General features: G+C 34.8%; 1 protein-coding gene across 1 annotated transcript in view; it reads right to left on the bottom strand.

Annotated features, from left to right (window-relative positions):
• The window catches only part of TTN (titin), a 235,893-nt gene that overhangs the window by 127,101 nt on the left and 82,160 nt on the right, over positions 1-26,632 (bottom strand). The window contains exons 97-114 of the mRNA XM_058028137.1: positions 26,340-26,520; positions 25,894-25,983; positions 25,543-25,810; positions 25,185-25,445; positions 24,408-24,617; positions 24,222-24,299; positions 24,081-24,107; positions 23,353-23,400; positions 22,376-22,432; positions 22,164-22,238; positions 21,633-21,884; positions 20,919-21,011; positions 20,334-20,411; positions 19,583-19,651; positions 18,867-18,953; positions 18,562-18,624; positions 18,259-18,324; positions 17,832-17,912 (exon numbers count right to left, since the gene is read on the bottom strand). Coding sequence (XP_057884120.1) covers positions 17,832-17,912; positions 18,259-18,324; positions 18,562-18,624; positions 18,867-18,953; positions 19,583-19,651; positions 20,334-20,411; positions 20,919-21,011; positions 21,633-21,884; positions 22,164-22,238; positions 22,376-22,432; positions 23,353-23,400; positions 24,081-24,107; positions 24,222-24,299; positions 24,408-24,617; positions 25,185-25,445; positions 25,543-25,810; positions 25,894-25,983; positions 26,340-26,520 — 2,084 coding nt within the window. The remainder of the gene's footprint in view (positions 1-17,831; positions 17,913-18,258; positions 18,325-18,561; positions 18,625-18,866; positions 18,954-19,582; positions 19,652-20,333; positions 20,412-20,918; positions 21,012-21,632; positions 21,885-22,163; positions 22,239-22,375; positions 22,433-23,352; positions 23,401-24,080; positions 24,108-24,221; positions 24,300-24,407; positions 24,618-25,184; positions 25,446-25,542; positions 25,811-25,893; positions 25,984-26,339; positions 26,521-26,632) is intronic.

The raw sequence follows: 26,632 nt of genomic DNA, 5'->3' as shown, positions 1-26,632 counted from the left end.
AAATTACAGAACTCTGGACTAGTGCAGTAACTTCTCTAGCACTTGCTGACAATTGCTAGTCATGACATTTATGTTTCATAAAGCCTGATACAGACAATACCTGTTAAGATAGCACACACTCCAGCACATTAGGTTAAAAAGAGTTCTAGGTTTTTAGGATTCTGCAGGAAACTAGAGTTTTAACCATTAGCTTTAAAATATCACTGAAGTTGTGATGGCAAAAATTAAATTAAGGTACTAAGTTAATTCCCTTTGTCTCAAGGAAGTAATTTGTTTGATTTTTGTTTTTTAAATAAATAATTTTTTTTTAGTAATCTATGTTTAACAGTACAGTGAAAGAAAGCTAAGAGTCCAGAAGTCAAATCAAAATAGGCAAAATACTGGATTTGGGGATTCAGAGACTAGTGGAGAAGGCTGTGTTTTCAAATTTATCTGGTGGATGATGTACCTTTAGCTGGTGGAGCTTCTCTTTTAAGAGCAGGTACTTTTTCTTCTGGCAGAGGTCTTTTGGGCAACTCAGGCACTTTAAAAAATATGTCATTATGGATTATAAGTTATTTATGAAGAAACAGACATAAAGACAGCAAGCACAGCAATATCACTCATTTGTAGAGGAGCCACCTCATAAGTCATGCAGTAAAAAGGGAGCAGTCATCTCAGAATTCTTGAGTAATAAAATCAGAAATATCAATATACATCTGTTTGGTATAATGTAAATGCAGTTTCTGTTTGGTGTGAGGGATCCCATGATCATAAATTTAAATTATGGGAAAGAAGGTTCTACATGAGTCCTAATATCTTTATAACTCAAAGGACCTGAACTGGACAAAAGATTTAAATATTAATGCATAAAAAGTAATTCAGGTTGAAGCTGAATTACATAATAAGATTAACATTTTCTCTGCTTGTGTTTATATATCTGCTAGTTCACTCTTGGGCAGTCAGATAGGGAACCCTCCCATTTTACAGGGAAGGGAATTGCTAAGGAAGCACTAGGATAGAGACAAACTTTGAATGGATTTATCATCACCAGCAACTGACACACATAGGACTACGAACAAGGCAAAATATAAATAAACACCCATAGGAGGCTTAAGCAGCAACTGAAAACTCACCACACTATAAGAACAAAGAAGTCATTACTTGATTTACCTATAGCTGGTTTGGTCTCATAAGTCTCCTCGTATACCTCCTCATGCTTCTCATAGATCTCTTCCTTCTCCTTATACTCATACTGCTCATAGACATCTTTCTCCTCAGCCTCCACTTCATATTCGTGTTCCAGAATTTCCTTATACCCCTCAGGTTCTTCAGGTTCCTCATACGCCTCAAGTTCTTCAGCTTCCTGAATCTTCTCAAACTCTTCAAAGCTTTCATATGTCTCATACTTCTCATATTCTTCATAGGCATACTCATACTTCTCCACCACAGGTGCAGGAGCAGGGACTTTTTCTTTCCTTACAAGTTTCTTGGATACTTCAGGCACTTTAGAAACAGTATTATTGTTACTGCCTGACAAGTATTTTAATTTTTTTTTTACAGCGAGACAAGATAATTGACATAGAACAGAGAATATGCATGACAACCTCAAGCACAAGTTACATTAAATTATAAAACTATGCCTCTGAAAAATATATATATGATAAAAGAATTTAGAACAAAGAGGAAAAAAATCTTTGGGAAAAATAAGAGGAAATATACCTGTACCTTTGGTTGGTGTCGGTTCTTTGGGTTTGGGCACAACAGGTTGCACTTTCTCCTCTGCCACAGCTCTTTTACGCACCTCCGTGACTTAAAAGATACAGATTTTGTTTAGGAATTTAAAAACAACAAATCACCTTAGAGCAATGTAAGTAAAAAAGCACAAGAAACAGAGCTTTATGGTTCAACAACACAAACATTGAAAATGAAGAGTTTAAACATAAATTCAAACAAAGGTCTTGTACAACAGAGACAAAACTTAGAAAGAAGGTGGTCAATGGTATTCCTAGCATAAATATTACTTATAAGGAGGACATATACCTTTTGCAGCTGGAACCTCCACTTTTTCAGCAGGAGCAACCAGCACCTTCTCTTCAGGAGCAACCTTCTTAGGCACCTTGGGTACTTTAAAGATAAAACCTAACTTCAGTGTACTTTTGCACAATTTTTAAATGGACAGAAAGCCAGAAGTTTATGAACAACAGAGCAGAAATGTACACACAAATACTATAGTGACAAATACAATACAGGACAGAAATAGTTAAGTGTCCCTTGCTAAACTCAGCTTGGATCAAGAATATTATCAGTTAACCATAACGGCATTTACAGTCTGCAGTACCTTTGGCTGATGGAGCTGGCACCTTTTTAGGAACAGGTTCTTTCACTTCAGGAATGGGTTTCTTAGGCATCTCAGGCACTTTAAAGACATTTTATTTTAAGAATGTCATCCACCAGTAGTATGAGAAAGAGAACAGAAAACAAAGAGACACAAGAAGAACTGATCTGCAGAATATATTTTTAAAAGATGAAACAGAAACATGACACTTCACACCCACGGGCTTGACTTCTTGAGCAACTCAAATAGTTTTAGAGTTTGTTTTGTGCTAGGAATTTGACAGGCACTCTGAGATATCAATACAGAAATGCAGCAGGGACACAAAGCTAACATAAATAACAAACAAACTAAACAGAGACACTGAATAACAATATATTGTTAACTTATGCACCTTTTGCTGGAGGATGCTCCAGTTTCTCAGGTGGGGGTACAGGTGTTTTTTCCTTTGGGACAGGTTTCTTAGGAATCTCTGGTTCTTTAAAGATATCAATTTACAAACACATGTTAAAATTGCTTTTGGAACAGTAAAAACATGAACATGGAAACAAGATAAAACATGAACATGGAAACAAGATAAAAACATAGAACAAGACCACAAACTCAAAACATATATAAGAGTTACATAAAACTTAGAACAAGAAATAGAGGTGAATTTTATTGAACACAAAAGATGCCATGAGTGACTTGCAAGAAAAGATCGTGTACCTTTTTCTGGTACAATTTCCTCTGGAATAAATTCCTCTTCTTCTTCCTCAGGAACAAAAATGGGAACCTTTTCTTCAGACACAACTTTCTTTGCAACTTCAGGCACTTTGAAGATATTGTTTTAAGAACTTTACTTTCATGATATCACAAAGAAAAATCCATAACATAAAACACAAAGACACCAACTTTAAAGTAACAATAGAAATAGAAATAAAAAATAGGGGAAACTACTGGGTGTTTTTTACTCCCTGAAACCAGTGATGTGTAATTATGTTGCAAGTCTTATATGAGGACTAGCACTTTTGCCCAATTCTTAATTCCACAGTGTCATTGCAAACAGAAAATATTAGCAAGATATGCTACAAACCACAGTTAAAAAACATTATTAGCATTAAGGTTTTTTACATAAAAACCTTACAGTGTCTGCTTTTCTTTTCTTTTCTTGTTTTTTTTCTAAATTACTCAGCTGCTGAGGTAGAATCTGCTTGTCATCCAACAGTGGCCTTTGCAATAGTTTACCTCCACTTCGAATTTCACATTTAGGGTATAGGATCTAGTTATTAGTATGATCAGTTATATATTGATGTTATCTTTGTATAATTTTAGCTAAAACCCTTGAGAATCTACCTTATTCTCAAGATACATGTAAGAGTGATCTCCCTAAATTAAAGAATTTCCAGGTAAAGGGCCATAAAATTTAATTTCAGCTGTTTTGTTCAAAGAAAGTTTAAATTACTTTAGAAATTATTTCTGGATGATAATATCAGAAGGAATTATTTCATTCACAGTAACCATTGAAAGTGGAAAAAAGCAGATCATTCAAGGCCTGATTCTCAGCTGGCTGCAGTCAATGACAGAATAGACAAGCCCTGTCTGAGCCCTAGCACTGCCCACTGCAGGGAAACAGCAGGACCTGAATTCACACGAGTATAAATTGAATGTTAAAATTAGGTTCCACTGAAATATGAAAAAAAGAGGGAGAGGAGTTATCTGCATACATCACAATGTGATATACCTTTAGCTGGTGGAATTTTCTTTACTTTAGGAACTGCAACAGGTACTTTTTCTTCTGGGACAGCTCTCTTGCTCATCTCTGGCACTTCAAAGATATTATTTTGATAAGAAATTGGTAATTGCTTTTAGAGCATCAAAACCACTAAATCTACACAACAAAGTCACAAAGACCAGAAAGAAGAAGAAAACTCCTCTCAAAAGGTTAATTGAGGCTTATACCAAGCTTAAAACAATCACTGGAGATGAAGATCCATTAATGAATTGAACAAAGCTCTGATAATCTTCAAGAATCAATGCTGTACCTCTTGCTGGCATCTCTGGAACCTTTTCCTCTTCTTCTTCAGGAACAAAAATAGGTACCTCTTCACTGGGACGTCTTGGTACTTCTGGCACTTTAAAGATAGTTTTTAATTGTAGAAAACTTAGACACAACTTACACAGAAGCTAAAGCAAGTACATTTGTCACACACTGCTACAACACTGCAGTTAAATTCTAACAAATACACAAAACCAAGAACAAGCATTACCCACATGTCCAGCTATAGGAAGCAATACCTTTGGCTGGTGGAGGTTCTGGCTTTTTATGTACAGGGACAGGTACTGCCTTTTCTGGAACCTTCTTGGGCACTTCAGGCACTTTAAAGACATTTTTATTTAGGGAATTAATTTTCAATGTAATATAAACCTAGTAAAAAGATAACTGTATATCTGATATTAAGATAATTACACAAATAGGGTAAAATCTAGTCATGTGATGAAAGTTAACATTGATTTTATCCACAGATTTATGCACAGATGTAAACTTACAAATATACAGGGACTACAGGACTGGTGTGGTAAGGCTAAGGGGGAAGTCTGGCTGTTTAGGTAAATTTTTTCTCTTTTGGACCATCTGTTTTTGAAGCAGCAACTTCTTTAAAAGATTTAGATATATAAGATCCAAAAAACAGAGACCGTACAAAACACAAAGACATTTTCAAAGTGAAGAGTAAGGACAGACCCCATGACTGACAGACAGACACGCAACAGTGTCAAACGGCTCAGGGAGGGGTTCAAACACATTAAGCTGAATAATGGGATTGTTACTGCCAGTAAGAATCTTATAAAGATGAAGAAACAAAAGTAGAATCACAGGGTTGAACTAGAACATGGCATACCTTTGGCTGGTGGAGGTTCTTCCACTTTTTTAGGCACTGGGACATGTACCTTCTCCTCTGGCACAAGTTTCTTTGGTACTTCAGGCACTTGAAAAAATATTATTGTAGCTTAAGAATTTCATTTTTGAGCCATAAGGTAAAGAACATTGATATGAATCAGTAAAGTTGGGTGACAAATAAGAACTGTGAAGAATGAAAAACTCTTCACTCTACATCATGTATGAAAAAAGAGTGACTTTTAAATTTTTTTTTTTTTTTAAAAACATTCAGTCAAGAGCTATATCAAGTCCAATACCTTTGGCTGGTGGAACTTCCTTCTTTTTTGGTATAGGAACAGGAACCTTCTCTTCTGGCACAGGTTTCTTTGGCACTTCTGGAACTTAGTAAGATATTATTAAATATTGAGCTTGGCATGAAAATCAAAACAACATGACATACAAACCAGTCACACTAAAACAATTAGAAACAAACAAACAAAAAGAACCACAGCTCTTAAGAGTAACAATTCTTTTTCTATCCTGGTTTTTAACACAAGTGAGAAGATAAAGGAATGCTAGAAGATCTCTCTGATCACAGATAATGACAAGTGCATGTACCTTTAGCTGGAGGAGCTTCCTTCTTCGGCACTTGGACTTTCTTTTCAGGTACAGGTTTCTTTGGCACCTCGGGCACTTCAAAAACATGAGTTTGGTTAAAAAAATAAACCATAAGCTACTCAAAACACAAATGAAACAAAAAAGACAACAACACAAATATTTCATATGAAGACCCCTCTCCAAAAAGAACAGAAAAAAGTAATAAGCAATTAAGGCATCTGAAAAATAATGTGAAATAAATATTCAGAGGATGCCTTTTAACATAAAGAGATGATATATACCTTTTGCTGGAGGAGGTTCTTTTTTCTTCAGAATAGGTATTTTTTCCTCTGGAGCAGGCTTCTTGGGAACCTCAGGCACTTGAAAGATACCATTAATGTTTTAGGTATTTACTTCCGTAACAACAGGAATATAAAGTGCAAACAAACATCACATACTCAAAAAACCAGCTATGATTTAAAAAGATTTTATCACTAAGACAAAACAAAATAACAAACTCATCATATTATCTGCTATTATGTCTATTCTCCCTGCTTAGCCATGGAGACCATCAATAAAAAGGTTTTCAACTTCAAGGGCTTTTTTGAAAGAAGATGATCAAGAAGATTAAGTCAGAGAGATTCAGTCAGTTTTTTGAATCAGCTATTAAAAATTATTTCCAATGCTTGTCAGGCATGTAATAGGTTGCATCTGATAATATTCTTTTATATATTTTAAATATAAATTGTTGACTGCATTTTCTTCCTGAAAAATTTCCAAGAGCTTTCTAAATGCAAAAATTCCAAGCACATCTAGTTTATCAACTGACTGACTTCAAGCACAGAACTGTCCATTATAAGTACCCAGCAGTTTATACCACAATTTGTTGGGTAAATGAAATGCTTTTTAAAAAAATCCTTTTACTCTTCTGAAATCAGACTTTTCCTTTAACTGCAGTGAGGCAAAGACTTCAACTAAAATGTATCTAAACTTTTGTTTGTACTCCAAACCCCAGAAATGTCCATATAAATTTTACAATGACAGGAGAATAATTCTGCTGTCTCTGAGCATAATGAAAGAAGTTTGGAGTACATATGAATTAAACTTAGCTACTGTGAGAAATTAAATGGAAATTTCAGCCAGCACTAATCTCCCTGTTCAGGATAAACCTGGCAGTGTACAGCCTCATCTTTTCTCATGTTTATGACAAAATTTCTACTGCAAACAATGTTAGATATAATTTTGACATTTATTAATTAGTCAAATGAAATTCTGAAATTCTTTGATGGAAAAAGACACTATGGAATGATTTGGATCAGGACGGGAAATGATAATCTTAGATGATTATGTAATTTTGGAAAATCAGATATACACAACCCATATCTTTATATTATGATGCAGAAAGGCTTTATTACCAAGATCTTGGTATGACCTAGTTCTCCTAAGTAGGGAATACTATGCTCATCCTGTATTAACAATGTAGAAAATTTATACTCATACCATAAAAATTAGTCCTATGGGAAATATCTGAAATGAAGATTATTTAAATATGGATATTTTTCTTTTTCATGAAAATATATTAGTCTCTTCAAGATGGAAATAAACATCAACCATAGGGCTTTCTAAGATTTCTGAAAAAAAAATCAGTTTGTCTTGTGTTCCTAAATCACTTATTTTCAAGTACCCTAGCTATTTTCTAGATAAAGAAATTTTTTGTCTCTGATTGCAGACTTTACATAAGCATTTTTAAGTATTTCAAGCACAGTCTGATAGAAGAAATGAACCCCAGATGAGGATGAAATTCAGCTTGGTTAAACTTTCATAATGAGGAATATAGATAGAGGAATAGATAGAGGAATGAACATGTACGACATGGAAAATTTTAATTTGTGGAGTTAGTAGTAAAGAGTAGATATAGAGCCATCACTTATTTTCTGTGCTATATAATAATCAATAAACATGTTAAAAAATGCACACTGTAAAGCACACTGCAACATTTTAAAACATATCTGGTACTTTCATAAAATGAAAAGATACTACTTTTCCTCACACAATCCCTAAAGTTAAAGTATACCTCTGGCTGGTAGGGGAGCCTTCTCTTCGTACTGAGGAACCTGTGGCTCTTCCTCCTCATATTCAGCAACTTCCTCTCCATAATAAGCAGCCTCTTCTTCATAATGGGTGACTTCTTCTTCCTCTTCATACTGAGGAACTTCTTCCTCTTCATACTGAGGAACTTCCTCCTCATAGTGACTAACTTCTTCGTAATGGCGAACCTCCTCCTTGTATTGGATTACCTCCCTCTCATATCTGGTGGTGTCTTCCTCCTCGTACCTTGGAACCTCCTCCTCCTCATACTGAGGAACTTCAACATATGCTTTTTCTTTTCGGACAACTGTCTTGCGTACTTCGGGCACTTAAAAAGATACCAATTAAAAGAACCTTAAAATTTAGCAAACAGATCTTACTAATAATAAGGATCACAAGGCATTGTCAACTAAGAATTAACCAAAGGAAGAACATTCCATAGAAAACAAATCAGTACTGACTGCACATGGAACATACAAGACACAAAAAACATTTACACCATATTTGAATACTCTGTCCAGTATACCTTTGGCTGGTGGTCTTGCCATTTTTTTAGGAGGATAAATTGGTACTCTTTCTTCAATGATAGCCCTCTCTGGTACATCAGGCACTTAAAAGATACAGTACAATTACATTTAAGAATTTTTATATGCAAATTGTTTAAAAGCAGAAGTATTGGCAAGAAACAGAAAAAGATATCTTACAAACACACGGCTGACATGTAAAAGATAAGCGTGCTTATTGCCACTGGACATGTAGCTAGGGAAGTAATTAGGCTTCTTTTCAATTAAGAAACAACAAACTTTTCAAGGTACCAATATAAGCAGTTGATATAATTCCTGCTTCATCCACTGCTGCCAACAGTGAAATTAAGTTTGCTGATGGGCAGAACTCAAAATCCAAAGCCATTGAATTATAAAATCAATAAATCTCATTGTTCTCTGTAGCAGCTCCTTGCCAGAGCAGTGACACTTTGCACTACCTCAGGAAGAGATCAAGACTCCTCATTCACTCACAACAAAAGATTTGTGTTGGAAACTCTAGAAGAAGGTGAAGGAACTTTGAGAGTGACTAACAATAGATAAGGGCTCTGGTCTAATTAAAAGCAAAAGAATGACGTGCTCAGTGAGGAAGGTGTTTTTCCTCTCCTGTCAATTACTTTATGAAGTGACTTGTTTCTTCTGACATGGCAAGGAGCCATTCCTTGTAAAAGCAGGAGCATCTCCAAAAGATTAAGATGTGGATATGTTCCGTTTTTAAGACTTATTTGGGAAAGAATGCTGTGTTTAAGCAGCATATTCTCTTTTACAGAAGTGTGTGGGTCTTGTCTTCTGAGGCAGGTGTCTTGGAAAATTTTTGACCAATATAATTGGAAACTGCACAGAAAATTACCTTGTCATTTTAAGATCTGGCAGACTTGCCAATTCGGACAATAACTGTGGCATTTTCTTAACAGATTTGAGATTTTTTTTCTGACCTTCAGAGATGGAATCCATTCTGTTGCTGACAGATTTGAGAATTTCTAGAAGCTTTATTCATGACAAGCTCCAGTGAGCATAGATGAGTGGCTGCCACAAGTCTTGATGCTTGGTGTTATTTTTGGGGCAGTGTGAAGACTCATTAGCTCTCTTAAGTATTTTCTGGCACAGCCTTCCTTGATATTTAATTATAAATGCCAGGTACATCTATACTTGAAATCTTAAACTGAAACTGCTTGGAACCGATACTTTGGTGGATTTGAAATCAAAAACTGCATTATGCATGAGTGCCCTTTTCAGAAAGCTCAGATTCCTTTGGATTCTTTTTTTTCCAGCTAAAACACCAATGTTTGGTACCCTATTGGAGAACTGTTGCCTTCAATGTCTTTCTGCTTTGACCCTTTTCCTTCCAGACCAGATGGCATATTAAACCTGCCTTACGGAGAGCCAAAGGTCATCCTTCATCACACTCTTGGTACTCATAGGATGCTTGTCCCCCCAACTTTGGAGACTAAATAGATAATTTAACTTCATGCTGATTTTTCTGTATTAATCTTTCATGATATGAATATGAAAATACCATTTATCAATGGTATCAGATCTAAAAGTAGTGAGTGTGAGGCATCTTGTGGGTCATTTTTCACAAATCAATGTAAAAGTAAAAGAGCAATAAATTTTCCTTACAGGCTATGGACTGTTGAGCAAGCAGATCCATTACATTGGATTGTGTTGTGTCTTAGCCATGCAGGCAATAGTAGAGCTAAGGATTTTTTCTTAAACCTTCAGATTTAGGTGAGGAGTTGCTTTTACAGAACAGGAAAGGTCTGTCTTTTCAGATTAATAAAGCATGGTAATTTAAATGAAAGCAAAGACTGTCTCTTGCTTCCCCTCAAAGGTCAGACAGGTGGCAAGATTTAAAAAGGAGGGCCTAATGAAATTATTTGGCTTCCACAATGCGAACAGCAGCAAGCCAAGGGAAAGAATTAAATGAGAAATAGTATTTTATTGCAATAATGAAATATGTCCTGCCTTATTCTACAAGCTTCACTTTTGTGATAAACTGGCAGTGGCAAAGGACATGAAATTTAGTTTTATTCTCTCTGTTTCTTTTACTAGCTGATGAGATGTAACTTTGGATACAGAATTTTTTTAGTCTTCATACCTGTGTATGAAATCTCCTGTTCTGTGTGGAGAGAAACGGATACTTCCTCTGACATAGCCCAATGTTCTTCTTCTGTTGGTACTTCAAAGACAGAATCTAACATTAATTTTTTTCCTGGGGTAATATAATGCACAATGATAAATATCCCATTTGGGGTTTCTTAGACACCACCCATACCCAGAGTAATTGGGAAAAATGTGTCTAGTATTTCTCAAAGGCTTTGTAAAAAATCCTCTGGGACTACAGTGGATCATAGTGATGGACTTGGTAGTGTAAGGTTAATGGTTGGACTCAATGACCTTAAAGCCTTGTCCAACTTAAATGATTCTATAATTCTAAATTTGAACCTCAGGAGACATGCCAGACCAATAGGCCTGAAGCTCTGGTAGTCTTACATCAGCACAATCTGTTCATAGATTAACCCATGGGCAGGACTACCTTCTGGTGGTGGAGACACTTTTCTCTTTTGAACAGCAATGGATACTCTTTCTTCTCTGGCAGTTTTCCTCTGTGCTTCTGGCACTTTAAAGATAGTAATTGTAAGAAAACTAGCTTCTAAAAGAAATCACACGCATTCTGAAACTTGTACTAAAGAATTATAGACAAACAATTAGGAACAAATAGCACACTGTTTAAAAGAAAATATAATAAACACAACAATCACATGAGACATACAGATAACATAGTAAAATAATACATCTAATATTAGAGTAATAGATATATAGACAAAATAATTGAGCAGAATATTCACAAATTGTGAAGTAAGATGGAATGAAGATGAAAGTAAGAGGTAAAGACTTTGTCTCTAAACTCTTCAGAAACTCAATGAAGACACAGAACACCACATACTCAGTGTACAAAATAACAAAATCAAACGCAAGAAAAGCACAGAAACAGAGAACAAATTTGTAGGTTTGAATCACTTCACTGAATATTGGCAATATTATAAACATGGATTTTTTAAAAAAATTTGTGTTCAATTAAATGTTGTCACTCAGCTTTGCAAGCATTTAAGCATCCAGAGTGATCAATGGAATTAAATAGTAGTTAAAAAATGCAAAGACTGAAGGTGCATGACTATTCCCTGTTACATTCAGCAGTATACTGAAGGGGAAAAGATGAAGGTCCTTTTCATTTATAACCAAATCAGGAGACACAGATTTATTAACTAGGCAGACTATGAGTATGATGCGCATGGATGTGTGATATTTAAAAGCCATCTCTACTTCCAAAACAACTTCTATACCTTTAGCTGGTGGAGCTGCCACTTTCTGTGAAATTGGAACAGGTACTTTGTCTTCTGGAACAGGCTTCTTGGGCACTGCTAGCAGTTTGTAAAAAAAGTTTATTGTAATAGATGTTAAATTAATCACAAACTATACAAGTAGACAAATATAAGCAGATGACAAAACACAAATCAGAGACTTGACATTTCTTCAAGTAAAAAAAGAAAAAAAGACAGCAAACACTGAACATTAGAGTCTGTGTTACATAACTAGACATAAACACAAACCACTATTCTGAGATAAGACTTCTCTAGTGTAACTCTGAAAATTTATATACCTTTCTTTGGTGGAGCCACTTCTTTTTTAGCAACTGCAACTTTTTCTTCTGTGATAATTTTCCTGTGTACTTCAGTCACTTAAAAATAATGTGCAGGGATATTTAATTACAATATTTGAAATGCAGAAATATGATACTTTTACTTATTCTGATTGTTTAAAAAAAGTGCTAAGTGAACTTCAACAGCAACAGAAATAAGACGCTGCTGAAGAGCATCCTTTACATCCATAGCACCCAAATTAGTAGAGTCAAAAGAAAGGGGAGATTTCTACAAAGGTTACAGATACTAACAAACAAAACTGTATTAAGTAAATTGCCCAAACACAAATACTGCAAGACCTAACTAAAAAATCTCCATGGTAATAATGTTTACCTTTGGTTGTTGGAGGTTCCTCAAATTCTGCCTCAAAAGTGGGCACCAATGCTTCTTCAGATTCTTAAAAAAGATTGTGTAACTTTAGAAAATTTGTTTGATTTCATCAACAGGTATAAGATAGAAGATGAAATAACATATAAATAACAAAAAATAACATATAAATCTCATTAAGACAGCACAGGTCACAGGTATCCTTGTAGACAAATAGACATAAAAACATGTTTAATGTTGAAGAAATTTGATACCAGAGCTCTATGTTGCATCAACACTACAATCCCCAGCCAAGGCGTATATGTTAAAAATGGAATGTAGCAAACAAGCTTTTTTCTTTTTTTGCAACAGAAACAAACACTGTTATACCTTTTGCTGGTGGAGCCACCATTTTTTTAGACACAGGAACAGGCACTTTCTCTTTAGGAACTGCCTTCTTATGAACTTCAGGAACTTTAGAAAAATGAGCAAGATGAGGAGGAAGAGGAGAAAGAATATTAAAGTGTAATATTTACAATTGCCTACTACACAATGTGTTTTACTGAGTTAACACAAACAAGAATTTTCAAAGTACAAGGTGGAATTTGAGACAGCATTCATCACTGTGAGAAGACACCACTTATGTCAACATGTACGAGCAAGACAGTAAGACAAACACAATCCCTTTGAAGACACATCAACCAGCTGAGGAACTGGTTTATACCTTTAACTCCTGGAGCTTCCTTTGGAGCAGCTGGGACTTTTGGCTCAGGGACAACTCTCCTGTGCTTCTCAGGCACTTTAAAAGATTACAATACATAGTTTTACATAGAGGAGTAGTATCTCTATAGCACAAACACATACAAAAATGCCAAAAATGGACATAAACATGTAGTGGCAATATAATGTTAAGAATGGTGAAACAACTCATATGTTGAAGTGAAATGAACTTATACCTTTTTTAGGCGGGGCTTCCTCTCTTTTTGGAACAGTTACTGTCTCCTCTATGTAGTAAGACTCTTCTTCAGTCACTTTTAAAAAGAGTAAAATATAAAAATACTTATGTTTAAGTATTTCACATATATTACTGTCTTTATGGCCCTGGTAAGCAACAAAGTATTTGAAAGACAAAAATAAACAGTGTGCTTTATTAACAGACTCTTCTGGGATGACAAAATCTACGTTCAAGCCATCCTGCTTCCACTGAGGCCAATGGAAACACTCCAAGCAGCTTAAATGGAACTGAGAGACTGGGCTCTCATCTTGTATTTGTGTGGAATTTGAAAATGCTCCATTCCTCTGTCCACTAAGTCACTAATGTTGAAATTTGTCTATTTTGAGAAACCTTCTTTCCCAAATACTGAGAAAATTCCTTGACTAAAAATATCCCTGGAAAAATTTGTGGTGTCATTAGTCATAGAAACTGAGTCAGTCAGTGTTACTGTCTTTTGCAGTATTATGTGACCACCAATAAACTTACAAGTGGAAACAATATAGTTATTTTACAGTGAAATTATCTGAGGAATCCGAGTGCATTATGGCATTCGGAAGAACATGTACTTTATTCAAGCAACCTGGTGGAAGAGGAACTTCCAACAGAGGATTTTTGTAAACAGAAAGAAGTCCTGATAGATCTCACTATCAGAAAGATAACTTATTATTTTCACTGTATTGAAACAGGATTAGCTACTTTTCAAAAGCAAGCAATAGAAATTGTAGAAATTAAAATTAAAATTTGTAAGTTACAAATCATATTTATATAGTTGTAATTTTTTCCTTATAAATAAAGCAGATATTAATCCAAACTGTCTATTTGGATTACTTTTTTACTTTTGCCTAGTGTTCCTGAATTGTTGTCATACCTTCAGAAATTTCTTCTCTGTGGATGGAAATAGATACTTCCTCTCTTTCTTCTTCAGACCATTCTTCAACCGTTGGTTCTTTAAGGAAAATTATTAGTTTTAATATTTTTGCAGGATGGATAAATGGAGAGAGGGAAGGATTGATGGATAGAGAAGATGAAGTCTGATTCTTAGAAGTTCCAGATGGTAATGACAGATATGCATACAATCCAGAAAGTGCTGTGCACCGTATGCATATGTATGATTTGTTCTAAATTATGTGGTTTGTCCATGTCCCAGGTTCCCTACTGTGTGTTGCTGTATCTAATACCATTCACTTGTCAACTGTCAGTTTATTAGAATTCCTCAGCTCCCCAAATTTCCCCATCACAACAGCTGAAGTGGGGGAACAATAGTCAAAGAATTAGAGGTTTCTCCTTGATCCAACTGTATGAAAGTGAGGAAAGGAAAAAATGAGATGGATAGGACAAGAACTGAAAGGAAATCCTGGCATGTACTCATCTAAAAAGGTGACTGTATCAGGGAAAACCTCAACTGGTTCTGGAGAAAAGATTAATTTTCAGGAGACAAACAGAAATTAACACTGCATGTATCCATTTGGATGTGCATTTGTTCATATTTTAGATAGACATGTTCCAAATTTTCTTCTAAAAATTCATTTATGGTTTTAAAAAGAAAGGGCAAATTTTCTTGACTGGGTAGTTATTAATGGGACATAAAATCCAACAAAATGCTGTTTCAGCATTCTTGAAGTTATCCTGAAGCAGATATTATGTGGAATTATACTAACTTAAAACAACTGATCTCAATCTTCCCTGAAGACGAGAATGTTAAGTGAAAGCTGGTGAGAAGGGAAGCAGTATTTTATCTTGAGGGCTACAGAAAGCTTGGTAGTATGACAAATGGATGGTTACAGCCCTAATTTGTAGAGTCTAAAAATAAAATAAATTTGCTACTGCAAATTTATGAGGCCCTCATCTGAAGATTATTGTATTCAGTAGTAGAGTTTCCATGTCAATGTGGTGGGATCCTGACATTCAAGACTGAAATTGTAAATAGCACTTTAGGAGGCTTTGAACTGCCTGCAGTTCAGCACAAAACTTATACAAGATAACTATCAAAAAATGTTTGGTGTTATTTTGATCTTGATATTAGAACAACAGACTTGCAGACATAGCGCAAGTTTCTCACTATTGTCTGCTTATAGTGTACCTTCAGGTGATGGGATTTCCTCTGGAATGGCAACAGATATTCTCTCTTCTGTGATAAGTACTCTTTCTTCAAAAGTGGCTTTCTTCTGCACTTCAGGCACTTTGGAAGATAATGATATTAAATGTATGCTTTCCCAATTCCATTGTGAAACAAATTTTTGAAATGCTAAATCTAGGTTTCCAAATAAGGGTACTGAGCACATAACATATAACAGAGATTCAATATTTAGAAAGAATACTATGTAAGTATTGGACACGAGATACAACATACTGTAATGATTCATTGTGTAAATCAGAGCAGCAGAACTCACAGGAGAAGCACAAATCAACAACTAATAACAGCACAGAACTAATAGACAGAAGCTGAGAAATAGCATATTCTTGTATTCTGCTGCAAAGCATACCTTTAGCTGGAGGAGCCTCAATTTTTTTAGGAACAGCAGGAATTACTTTTTCTTTAGGGACAGGTTTCTTAGGAACTGCAGGCACTTAAAAAAAGTATTTGTTTTAGAACATTTGAAGTAAAAACTGACACATGCAGTTTTCACACAAGAGAAATGTGTTGTTGAGAAAGATTACACATGAATATGTTTTGCTTACCAAACATGACAGTTGACCAAAATGAGATAAATGTTATGTTCTAAAGATTACAATAAATGATATTAAAATGAGCTGTATTTTTCAGGGGGAGTATCTACTTTAGGAATACATGGCAATTTTTCTTCTGGAACTGGTTTTTTAGGTATTTCTGGCACTTCAAAGATCTTAATTATAATATAATCAGCTTAAATTAGCAAGTTTTTATAGAATAAATCTACAGCACACCTATACACAAAACTGACACAAAAGATACACATTAACATAGATGAAGTACCAGTAAAACCAGATTAATTTAGCAATAAAATCCTAAATTTGACATAAATAAGATGCTTAAGATAATAAGAAAAGAACATTATTTTTTAAAGTGTACCTTTAGGTGTTGGAGATTCCTCTCTTTTTGGAACAGCAACCTTTTTCTCTGGGGGAGCTTTCTTAGGAACCTCTGGCACTTAAAAAACCATAAAGTATAAGATAACTGAATTCTAAATTTCAAAGATTTATTGGAGTATTACAGATTTCATTAATAGATAGACATCTTCCATTTGTAAGAATATCAAGACACAACACATAACACATTCATACACTTAACATAGAAAGATCTATGACAAGAGCAACATATGTTTGATACAAAACAAAATCAAACCAGTTGCTGGAAGACTATCAAATACTTTAAGACTGATTCCTTAACTGAAGAATGAGATGCTCAAATATACTACCAGGTTTTAAAAAATCTCATGGATGAACAGAGAATTATACACAAAAGATAAATTCTAACACAAACATGCTTACACACAAACAGGAAAATAAAACTCAACAAGTAATGCACACTTGTTGGAGTTGGGAAAGTGTTGGGAGAGAGTAAGTGTTGGGAAAAGGAACATGTCCTTTTTCTTCAGGCACAGTTTTTCTAGGCCCTTCAAAATCTCTTAAGGTATTAAAATTAATCTAGGCTATCCTTCTAAGGCTTTTGAATGCCTTAGATGAGAACAGACATTCACACATAACACACAAAGATTACATTTATCATATGTGTTGAGAATATAAGAGAAGTTAGGAAAAGGGGACAATAGCACAGAACTGGTTAAAGCCCACATTCAAAAGATGCTGTACCTTTTGCTGGGGGAGTCACCTCCTTTTTAGCAACAGCAACTTTCTTTTCTGGAACAGGTTTCTTAGGGGCTTCAGGCACTTTGGGAAACATTGTTAAAGTAAGAGATCTTTAGTTTTTGGAACACTAATCCAGATTTGAATAATCCAAGATTGTTTTTTTACAATGGAGTCAGTGCTTGGACAAGGAGATGAGCACTGCAACTGACACAATACAATGTACAGCCTTTTGTGTACAAATTTGGACAGTACAGGAAAGACATAATGATACAGTAAAAAAGTCCTATGTTAAAATCACTGCACTAGCACCTTTCATTTTACTCTCTTGAAGTAAAAACACTCTACACTCGCCTGAAAAAGCCACACAACTTAAATAGAAATAATAAGTACAAGATAGTTAAGAGAGAGAAGGACCCAAGCTGAGACAAATTCAAGCTGTAAGCTAAGTTATAGTACGATTTAAAAACTGAAATAGTGCAACAGAGACACAACGCAAAATCAAATAATGCATATGGAGATAGTGCAAAACAAAGACACATAGAGAGTAAATTCCTAAATATATGCAAGAAAACATGAAAAATAATACAAAGAAAGAAAATTTCTTTGGGCTTTGCTTCTTTCTTTTTTACTAGAGCAGTAGAAATACCTTTAGCTGATGGAGCTTCTGCTTTAGGCACAGGAACAGGCTTTCTTTCTTCTGGAACACGCCTCTTTGGTATCTCAGGCACTTTAAAAGATAGGTGGTGATCATTTAGGAGACAGCTAAAATAATTGGTAAACCACAGCTGGCTACTCTTTACATGGTGTGTAAGCAAACAATAAATGTCAAAACCTAACCTGTTTTATCAAACAGATACAACAAACCCATCTCACAAAAAGCTATTAAAGGGATTATTTAAAGTCATGAAGAGGAATAAGATAAGAATGCAATAAGGTTTGAATCTCTGACAGCACAGCCATGGAGAAATTGAAAGACCTCAGTTCTGATATGTTATCCTTTGGTAAACAGTGTTACAGACAGATAATGTGAAAGTTCAGGAAAACAGAGCAGATGTTGATGCAAAGACATTCACCTTCAACATGAGAGATCTCCAGTTCCGTAGAAACAACTTCTTCCTCCTCCTCGACCTCTCTATGCGCTACAATAGGAATTTTAAAGATATTAAATGTTGAGATAGGAAATATCAATGTCCATAGTAAATCTGAAAAACCTCAAGAAGATAATATGTGTGTACACAACACAATCATCACTGAAACATATATGTTAATATGTAAAAAATTAATCCAGAAAATGAACAGCATGTACTGAATTTTGAGTCAAATTAAACACACAAGCAGACAAATATTTTTTAGACTCCCATCAATAATCAAACTACCTTCAATTGGGTAAACAGCTTCAAAGAATCTTTCTTCAACTGTTTTCTCATGCTCTGTTGGCTCTTTAAAGAAAAGTATTTAAACAATAGTAAGATAAAATAGTTGAAATATTTCCATCTGTTAAGCTAAATAATACTAATGCTACATAACACAATGGACAAAAAAAGCAAGGCATACTGAAAGACAAATGTACAATATGTCTAAATATGTAACTTGACATACATAAAAATAGATCAAAAGAAAGTATAGTAGGATTGATAGATTGTTTTGATTTGGGTACACAGACTTTTGGTTTTGTACATACCTGTAACATCATATGAATACTCTTCTTCTCTGTGGACAGAAACTGACATCTTTTCTTCTGAAACAGTCCATGTTTCTACTGTTGGTACTTTAAAGATAGGATTTTGTTTTAGTATTTAATATTCTAGATCCACATTAGTGGTAGTCAGCATGTGAGTTTTTATCAGGTCTATATTCATATTGCACATTAAAGTCTTAGACATATTTAGACAGTCAGTATTCATTTTGTAAAATACTGAACAAAGAACAAGGACACAAGTATAATATTTAGTATTTGTTAAAGACTAAAGACACAGACACCTTTAACCCAAACATTTGAAACAAAATGCATGCACAGGCTTTTGCAAATAGTACATCAGAAGAATTCTAAAGGTTGTTCTTCAAAGACATTTTTGGGCATGAGGACACAATTATATTTATTATGTAAGGATAGGCCAGCAAGCAGAACAGATGAAGAAAAAGCTAAGTCAAACTGCAGTGTGACCGTAGGCTCTTGAAATAAGAACCAAAAGACTATCCACAAATATGTTAAGAACAGACTTCATAAAAAACAAAAGCATGGTATACATACTAATTAAACACTGAGAGCAGTCACAGCATGACTACTTCTATGGATCCAGATACATACACACAGGCCCACATATTCCAAAGAAGCACAGAAACACATTGGGTGTGGAAAAAAAGTATAAACTGCAATTCAAAGATGCTCATCTGTACCTTCCTTTTTCATAACTTTTTCCTCGATGACCGCTGGTGTAGGTTTTGGTGGCAGAACTTTCTTGGTAACTGTTGATGTTAGAATTTTGTTATTCAGTCAAACATTTGGCAAAGAGATCAAAATAAGTCTACAGTAATCTGTCAATGATGTTGCAAATACAACAAACACAGCAAACAATCTAACTCATCAGCTAAGTCAGGCTTCTTAGAAGCACATAAAGCAACATAAGGAATGTGTTTGTTTCTTTTTATTGCTATGTTCTAAAGGCACTCAGGGCATTTAGGACACAGGTAATTTCTTGATACTTATTGAATTGCAGCTGACAGAATCCTGCTGCAGAATGGGAAATGCTATACAAAATGAAGTAGCTACTAAGAGAATAAAGGTGCATATTTATTTCATAACCAAAGAATTAACCAAAGTATCTTGATAGATGGGTCAAAATGGCCAGCTGAGCAAGACAGGGATTTCACATTTTCAGCTGAGTATGAAACACACTCTTTCACCCAGTGCAATTTTAAACACACTTTCTTTCTTAAAGCATTGGTAGTTAATATTAGCATTTAGTATTTTCCCCTAAAAAGCTTTAAATCTTCTTTTTAAAGGATTCAGCAGAAGCTTTTATTAGATGTTTCAAAGACTGAAAAATTGATCAGACCATGTTAAGTAAAGACAAAGCATATGCAGATCAGCTAAGTAACAAAAGGCACAACTTTCACAGAAACATAACATTAAGATAACAGTATTTACCCTCAGCCCTTTTGACTTTTTCTTCTGCAACCCTCTGAGTGGTTACCTCCACTTTTTCATCGACAGGTTTCTTGACAACTGCGAGTAATTCAGACAGATTTATTGTTCAAGTAATCTTGCAAATTGTTTTCTGGATCCAAACCAGATAGAGCTGGCTGGGGTTTTTTGTTCAGGATGTTACAAAACGGGGCTCTGTTCAGTGCATTGTTTAATGGTGGTGAACAGTGACGTGCAGTGATCTAAGTGGAAAATGCTTCCCAGAGAGGCAGCATTTAATTTCTTAAAAGTTACACCCATGCCCAAGGCTAATACACAGGGCGAAGGAAGGATAACTGAAGCTCAATTTGATTTTACCATCAATTCTTGTTTTGATTCAACCACCTTTGAGCAGAGAGCTCAGAAATATGAGGTGGGAGAAGAGAGTTACCATGACCCTTGCTCATCTCACTGTCCAACATAATGAGAATTTTCTTCTTTCCAAGGAAATGTGAATAACCAGCACCATTCATCTTGAAGGAGATGCATGAGAGATCTTAATCTGCATATCTTAATCTAACTCCTGTTAGTTTTGTGGGAAATTCATACCTTTTTGAACAGTTACTTCCTTCTTTTCCTTCTTTTCAGCTATAATGGCTGGTGGTTTTCGCTCAGGCACAGTTTTCTTAGGAACTTCAGTCACTTAAAAAAAAATAACATCACTTAATGATAAAAAATAAGTTGTCTAAAGGCTCTGTAGACAGAAAGGCATTAGTTATGCCATTATAGTTTTATGAATTTTAAAAACATACAGAGAGTTTTGGAGATCCAATTGTTGAAGTAAAATGTTTTGCTTATCTCCAAGTTTCATTTTTCTCATCAGAGCCAAATTTTGTTGCTAGAGGCATACATGTTACTAATCCCCAAGACAGTTATAACATGCAAGAAATTGAAAAATACAGCCATAACTTCAATCAATAAACATTTAAGTATAACAAGAGCACAGGAAAATGATAGAAGAAATAGGCAAAAACCTAAAAACTACACATATCCTTACCACTCACTATTAACTCATGTTAGGTTTCAAAGACCTGCAAAGTTAACTGACAATGAACTTCTAATGTATCAATTCCTGTCTCCATCCATACCTTGTGATATCTTGTGTTATCATCAAGTACCACTTAAAATTTGTCAGCATATTATGGTTCCAAATATTTTAGCAAAAACAAAACAAAACAAAATGTTGCCTGGTTCAAAATGTTGGGACCTTCATAATAAATATGAGAAAAGAGAAGAAATAAAATGACATGATAATCCAAATACCTTCTTCATGAATTATTCTTTTTTCTTCATAAGTCACTTCTTTTTTCTCATAAGCTTCTTCCCATTCCTCTTCCCCTTCATCATAGCCCTCTTCCTTGACATAATAGTCATGGTCTTCACCATAATCTTCCTCCCATTCTTCATAAATTTCTTTGGGCGTTTCTTGTATTTTCTTTTCTTCACGTATCTCTTCTCTCCTTGCCATGGATGTTATTTTGACCTCTTTGGGCTTCTCTGGTAGCACCTCAGGAGCTTAAAATAAATAAATTGATTGTTGGTATCACAGTGTGGAATTTGAAGGCATATTGGATGTTCACTTTTAGTGAAAGTATTTCACCCACACGGATGGTTCAAAGAAGGGACTATTTTTTAGGCAGTCTTGGATCAGCTTGGATTTTAAATGTGTGTTTTTAACATAAGGCCATAAAACAAACAATTGTGATAGATTGAAGTTATTTCAAAACAAAACACCTTATTTCCACAAGATAATTTTACTCTTTTAAAAGTTTACAAACAAAGGAAAAAATTTACCTTTAGGTGGCAGGACTTCTTCAGGAGCTTTTTTAACCACCTTTTGGGGGACTTTCTTTAATGGAACCTTTTTCTCTGTTTAAAAATAATAGATTTAAAAATTTGAATTAAAAAACCTTAAGAACTCCTAAAAAGCCAAACAAACAAAATCCAAAAATCAGCCGTCATAATGAAACATGAATATAGTATTCAAATACTGTAAGGACTTTTACCTGGCTTTTTCTTCTCTGGAGGTGGAACAAGAGGCAGAAGAATGGGAATAGGGGCAGCTTGTAGGAAAAATGAAATATTTAGAATAAAATTTAAATTTGAAATTTCCTTGCAAATGAAAAAAAATATTGGTTTGGTAAAATGGATTATATTATTTTATTGCAGCTGCAGAATAAAAGCAAACATGGTGCTTATTCTGAGAGTTTACAGGAGCTTAATAAATATAATTTGAGTGGAAATCCTCAGTCTACTTTTTTGAACCCTGAATGTCCTCAGCTTTATTTTTATTGGTGCCATCACTCTCCTATCTTTGCTGATTGTAATTCATCTAAATATCAAATCTTTCCCTTCGTGCTGCCACTGCAAGCATTTACCAAATTATCCTGGAAAAAAACACAAGAAGTTCAAATTGCTGGCATTTATAGTAAACTACTGGAGGTAATAGAAGTATAAATATTGTCTGTAGCCTATAGTCCAAAACCAGAGTCTGAGGAGAGACCATTTGCCATAAACATGAAATCCAATGTAAAAAATACAATGTAAAGAATCCCATACAATTAAAAGAATATTTTTTCAAAAGGCAGCAATTCAGACAGCTTGTTTAAAAGATAATTTTGTGGCAAAAAGAAGAGATGAAAATTTAAAAAATTGTCAGAGAGGAAGATGGAAATAAAAGGAAGGTGATATGAACAACAGACCGATAGGAAAACATAACAGAAAATATTCTCTTTTTAGGAGAATTAGAATTCTTTTTTAAAGAGAAAATCTTAAAAATTCTCTTTTTAAGGGAATTAAATTAAATCCTACCACTACCTGTGTAGAGTTTTTGCCTTCCACACAGCAAAGAAGCCTATCCAAGTCAAGTCTTGCTCTCAGGGACAATTAACTAGATCTTATGGCTGAGCTAAGATTTTTCTGAGGTTCCCACTGGCCTTCTGGTTCAGTGCAGACAGAGAACAAGTATGGTTTGTTACCCTACCTTCAGCTGGTTTCTGAGGTGGAACTGCAACCTTGGCATCAGGAACATCTAGAAAATCAAAATGTTTAATTGACTTAATAAATACTACCAATTAAAATATTCAATGTGTTCTTCTCAAGGATAGTAGCTGATGGTGGTTTAATCTTTCTTTTTGTAACATACAAGGATTGTATCTTGCTCCTCAAGGATAAGCTAGCCAATTGATAGATAACTAACTGTATTAACCTTTCAGTTCAACCAGCCCATACAATGTTATGTAATGTTTCTAGATAATTATTGCAACATTTGCAGTAGGCTCTTAAGAACATTCAAAAAAGAAAATCACTGCATATCATAAGGAGGTGATTTTTACCTATTTCATCTCCTTGGTTATTTTTTTCAGCTGCACAGAGGAGATCTTATCTAATAATTGCTACATCTTCATTGCTCTATTCCTTAGCAGTAAAAAAAATAACTTGTGTGTTTTAGAGAATGAGGCATTCATGTTGTAAAAAATAAGGTCCCTATTAATGTCACTGAGTATGGATTTGTCTCAGTATTCATTGCCACTGCTCATGAGAATAATAGTTCCACATGTCTGTGGATGAGGAACACTTTTTCAGGATGTAGTTTATACTTACTCTGACCAGGAAAAAAAGATTTGAAAATAATAAAAAAGCAGAGCAATACTTTAATTTTATGACAGAGTATTGACAAGGTCTTATGCCAGTCTTGCTTGAGGACTTTACCTGGTGGCTTCAACTCCAGTTTGATTTCTGCAAAGGAATATTAGATTTCTTTTAGGACTATTGATTTTTCCACAATCATGTTTCAAACAAAGAAATTTGTACATGGTTATGATCACAAATTTATTTAGAAAATCTGCTAACCTTTGGTTACAAGATAGAGCTCTGCAGTGCTTCTTGCTTCTCCTCTTGGTTCAAGACGAGCAATTACAGAATAAACACCTGCAGCAGCCAAGAATGTTCATATTTATATTATTTTATAATTTAAAACCAGACCAAAAAGAAACAGATAAAAAATGGCACCAGCACAACTGTTTAATGCATTTTTACCTTCATCATCTGCATTAACATTGTGGATAGTCATATAATGGCAACGACCTTCACTTCTGAAGCTGTACTTGGGACTCTCTCTCAGTTCAGTGGGGCCTTTATACCACGTCACAACTGCATCATCAAAAGACACCTCGCACTCGAAGGTTGCAGACTGGTGTTCACTCACAACGATGTTCTGTATGCTCTTGGTGAACTGAATTGGTTCCGCTGTTTTTAGAAAGAAAAAATACATAATTGTTATGCACCACCACTGCATTTAGTGTATCTGTATCCTTCTTATTGTTGTCATCAAGGTAGCTAAATTTTAATGAGATAATACCGATAGATCTTAAAAAAAATAGTGTAAGAAAAAAGGATTTCATCTTCTACGAAGATAAGAATGAAGATTAGAAGATGTAAGAGTTCAACTATAACAAGATTGCTTTGCAGATACGTTTTGTAAGAGAAGCTATTAAGGAAACTAAAGATAGAGAATAATTAAGAAAAAGTCCAAGGAAAATATAAGAGTCCCAAAGAAAATAGAAGCTAGTACAACTCAGATTGCTTGTGGGCTATGGGACATCAATCATGGTTTAGTGAAGAACACGCTTAATTGAATTGCACAAGTATGTCACATGTTGTTCAAAGAGAAAGGACAGTAAAATTTCTTATTTAGTCTGTTTCCAAGTTTTGGAATCTGTCTTTCAGAAATTATTTTTATTTTCATTTGTTCTGCTAATGAAACCACCAGAAATTGTCACTATTGTAAGAAAGAGATTCTACATCTTTACAAACCTTCAATGGCCAGATCTGCCGTTGTTTCTAGACTGTCAAGCTTGCAGGTATACTGTCCCTCGTCTTCCGTTCTAACATCCTTGATGATGAGTTTGTGCACTTTGTCAGAGACTTGTGTTGAATATCTCCCTCCTATCTTAATGGGTCTCCCATTCCTATACCACTGAGACTTGGCATTTGGGATAGAGAACTGACAAGTCAGTGTGCATGTTTTTCCTTCCTTGAAAGTGGTGTCATGAAGATGCCGCTCAACTGCAGGTTCTATTAGTGTGTTAAAACATACATTTTAACAGAGATCAGAGAGTGGAATAAATACAGTGTAAACTAATTCAAATATATACTTCAGAAGTAAACTTACCAATCACAGTTAGCTTGGCACTGGCAATATGTGGTCCACACACTATTCTGAAATTTCCTTGATCTTCAGGCTGGCAGTTTCTAATTCTCAGTATGTGGCGATCACCTTCAATTCTAATTTCATATTTGTCATTGGAGTCCAGTTTCTGTGTTCCCTTGTACCATGACAGTTTAATTTCTGGATAGTTAATCTTAATCTCACATTCAAAGATAGCATCCTCATCTGCTAAAACCGTCTGATTTTCAATGTCTTTGATCAGAGTAATAGGCTGGAAAATATTAGTTTAAGTTAATTTCAGGGTTCCCTGTTATAGGCTTGAATATTTCATAAATCAGTCCAAAAATGTTTTACCTCTGTTTGTGTGAGTCGTTGCTGAATAAAAGCTACAAGTTCATCAAATTCCTGATCTTCCCTTTGAGCTTTCTCTGTGAGCTCAATTTCCTATAAAAATGCAGAATATACTCAAAGATTAAAGGATACTAAATGTCAAGCTGTCATGTTTACCCAACACAAAATTAATTCCTACATCAAATTTTATGTAACTGTACTGTAACCAGGAAATCTTCCCATTCCAACAATTGCAGTCAAGTTATGAAGACAGAACCTATTTAGCCAGAAGCCCATTTTTTCTTCTTGGATTTGAGCATGCAAGAAATTGAGAACTGCCATTAAAAGATCTAAAGAGGAATCATAAATTTCTCCACACATCATAACTTCAGAGCTTCACAGTGTGGGCACACGTCTGTTCAACATATTACTCCTAAGAAAACCAATGCTGCAGTCACACTGTATCTTACCAATCTGTGGCTTTCTTCTGCCTGGGTTTGCTTTAGTAACTCAAAAGCTTGCAGGAGGCCACGGAAATCTGTAATTCCATACATGCGAGCATATTTCTCATATTCTTTGGGATCTACATTTTTGAGAAGTTCCAAGATATCAATAGGTTGCTCTTCCTCCTCTTTTCTTTTTGTTGGAGTGCTATTCAAATCAATAACAGAAGTTAACTACACAGCATTTCATTCCCAGAAAGCTGTTTAATGAAATATTGAATCATCTCAGAGCTGTTCTGTGCTGTAGAATCCTTTAGCTT

This window comes from Melospiza georgiana, chromosome 7, assembly GCF_028018845.1.
Source record: "Melospiza georgiana isolate bMelGeo1 chromosome 7, bMelGeo1.pri, whole genome shotgun sequence".
Lineage (NCBI taxonomy): Eukaryota > Metazoa > Chordata > Aves > Passeriformes > Passerellidae > Melospiza > Melospiza georgiana.
Note: the sequence above shows the minus strand (reverse complement) of the source record. Positions and strands in the feature narration are given on the sequence as shown.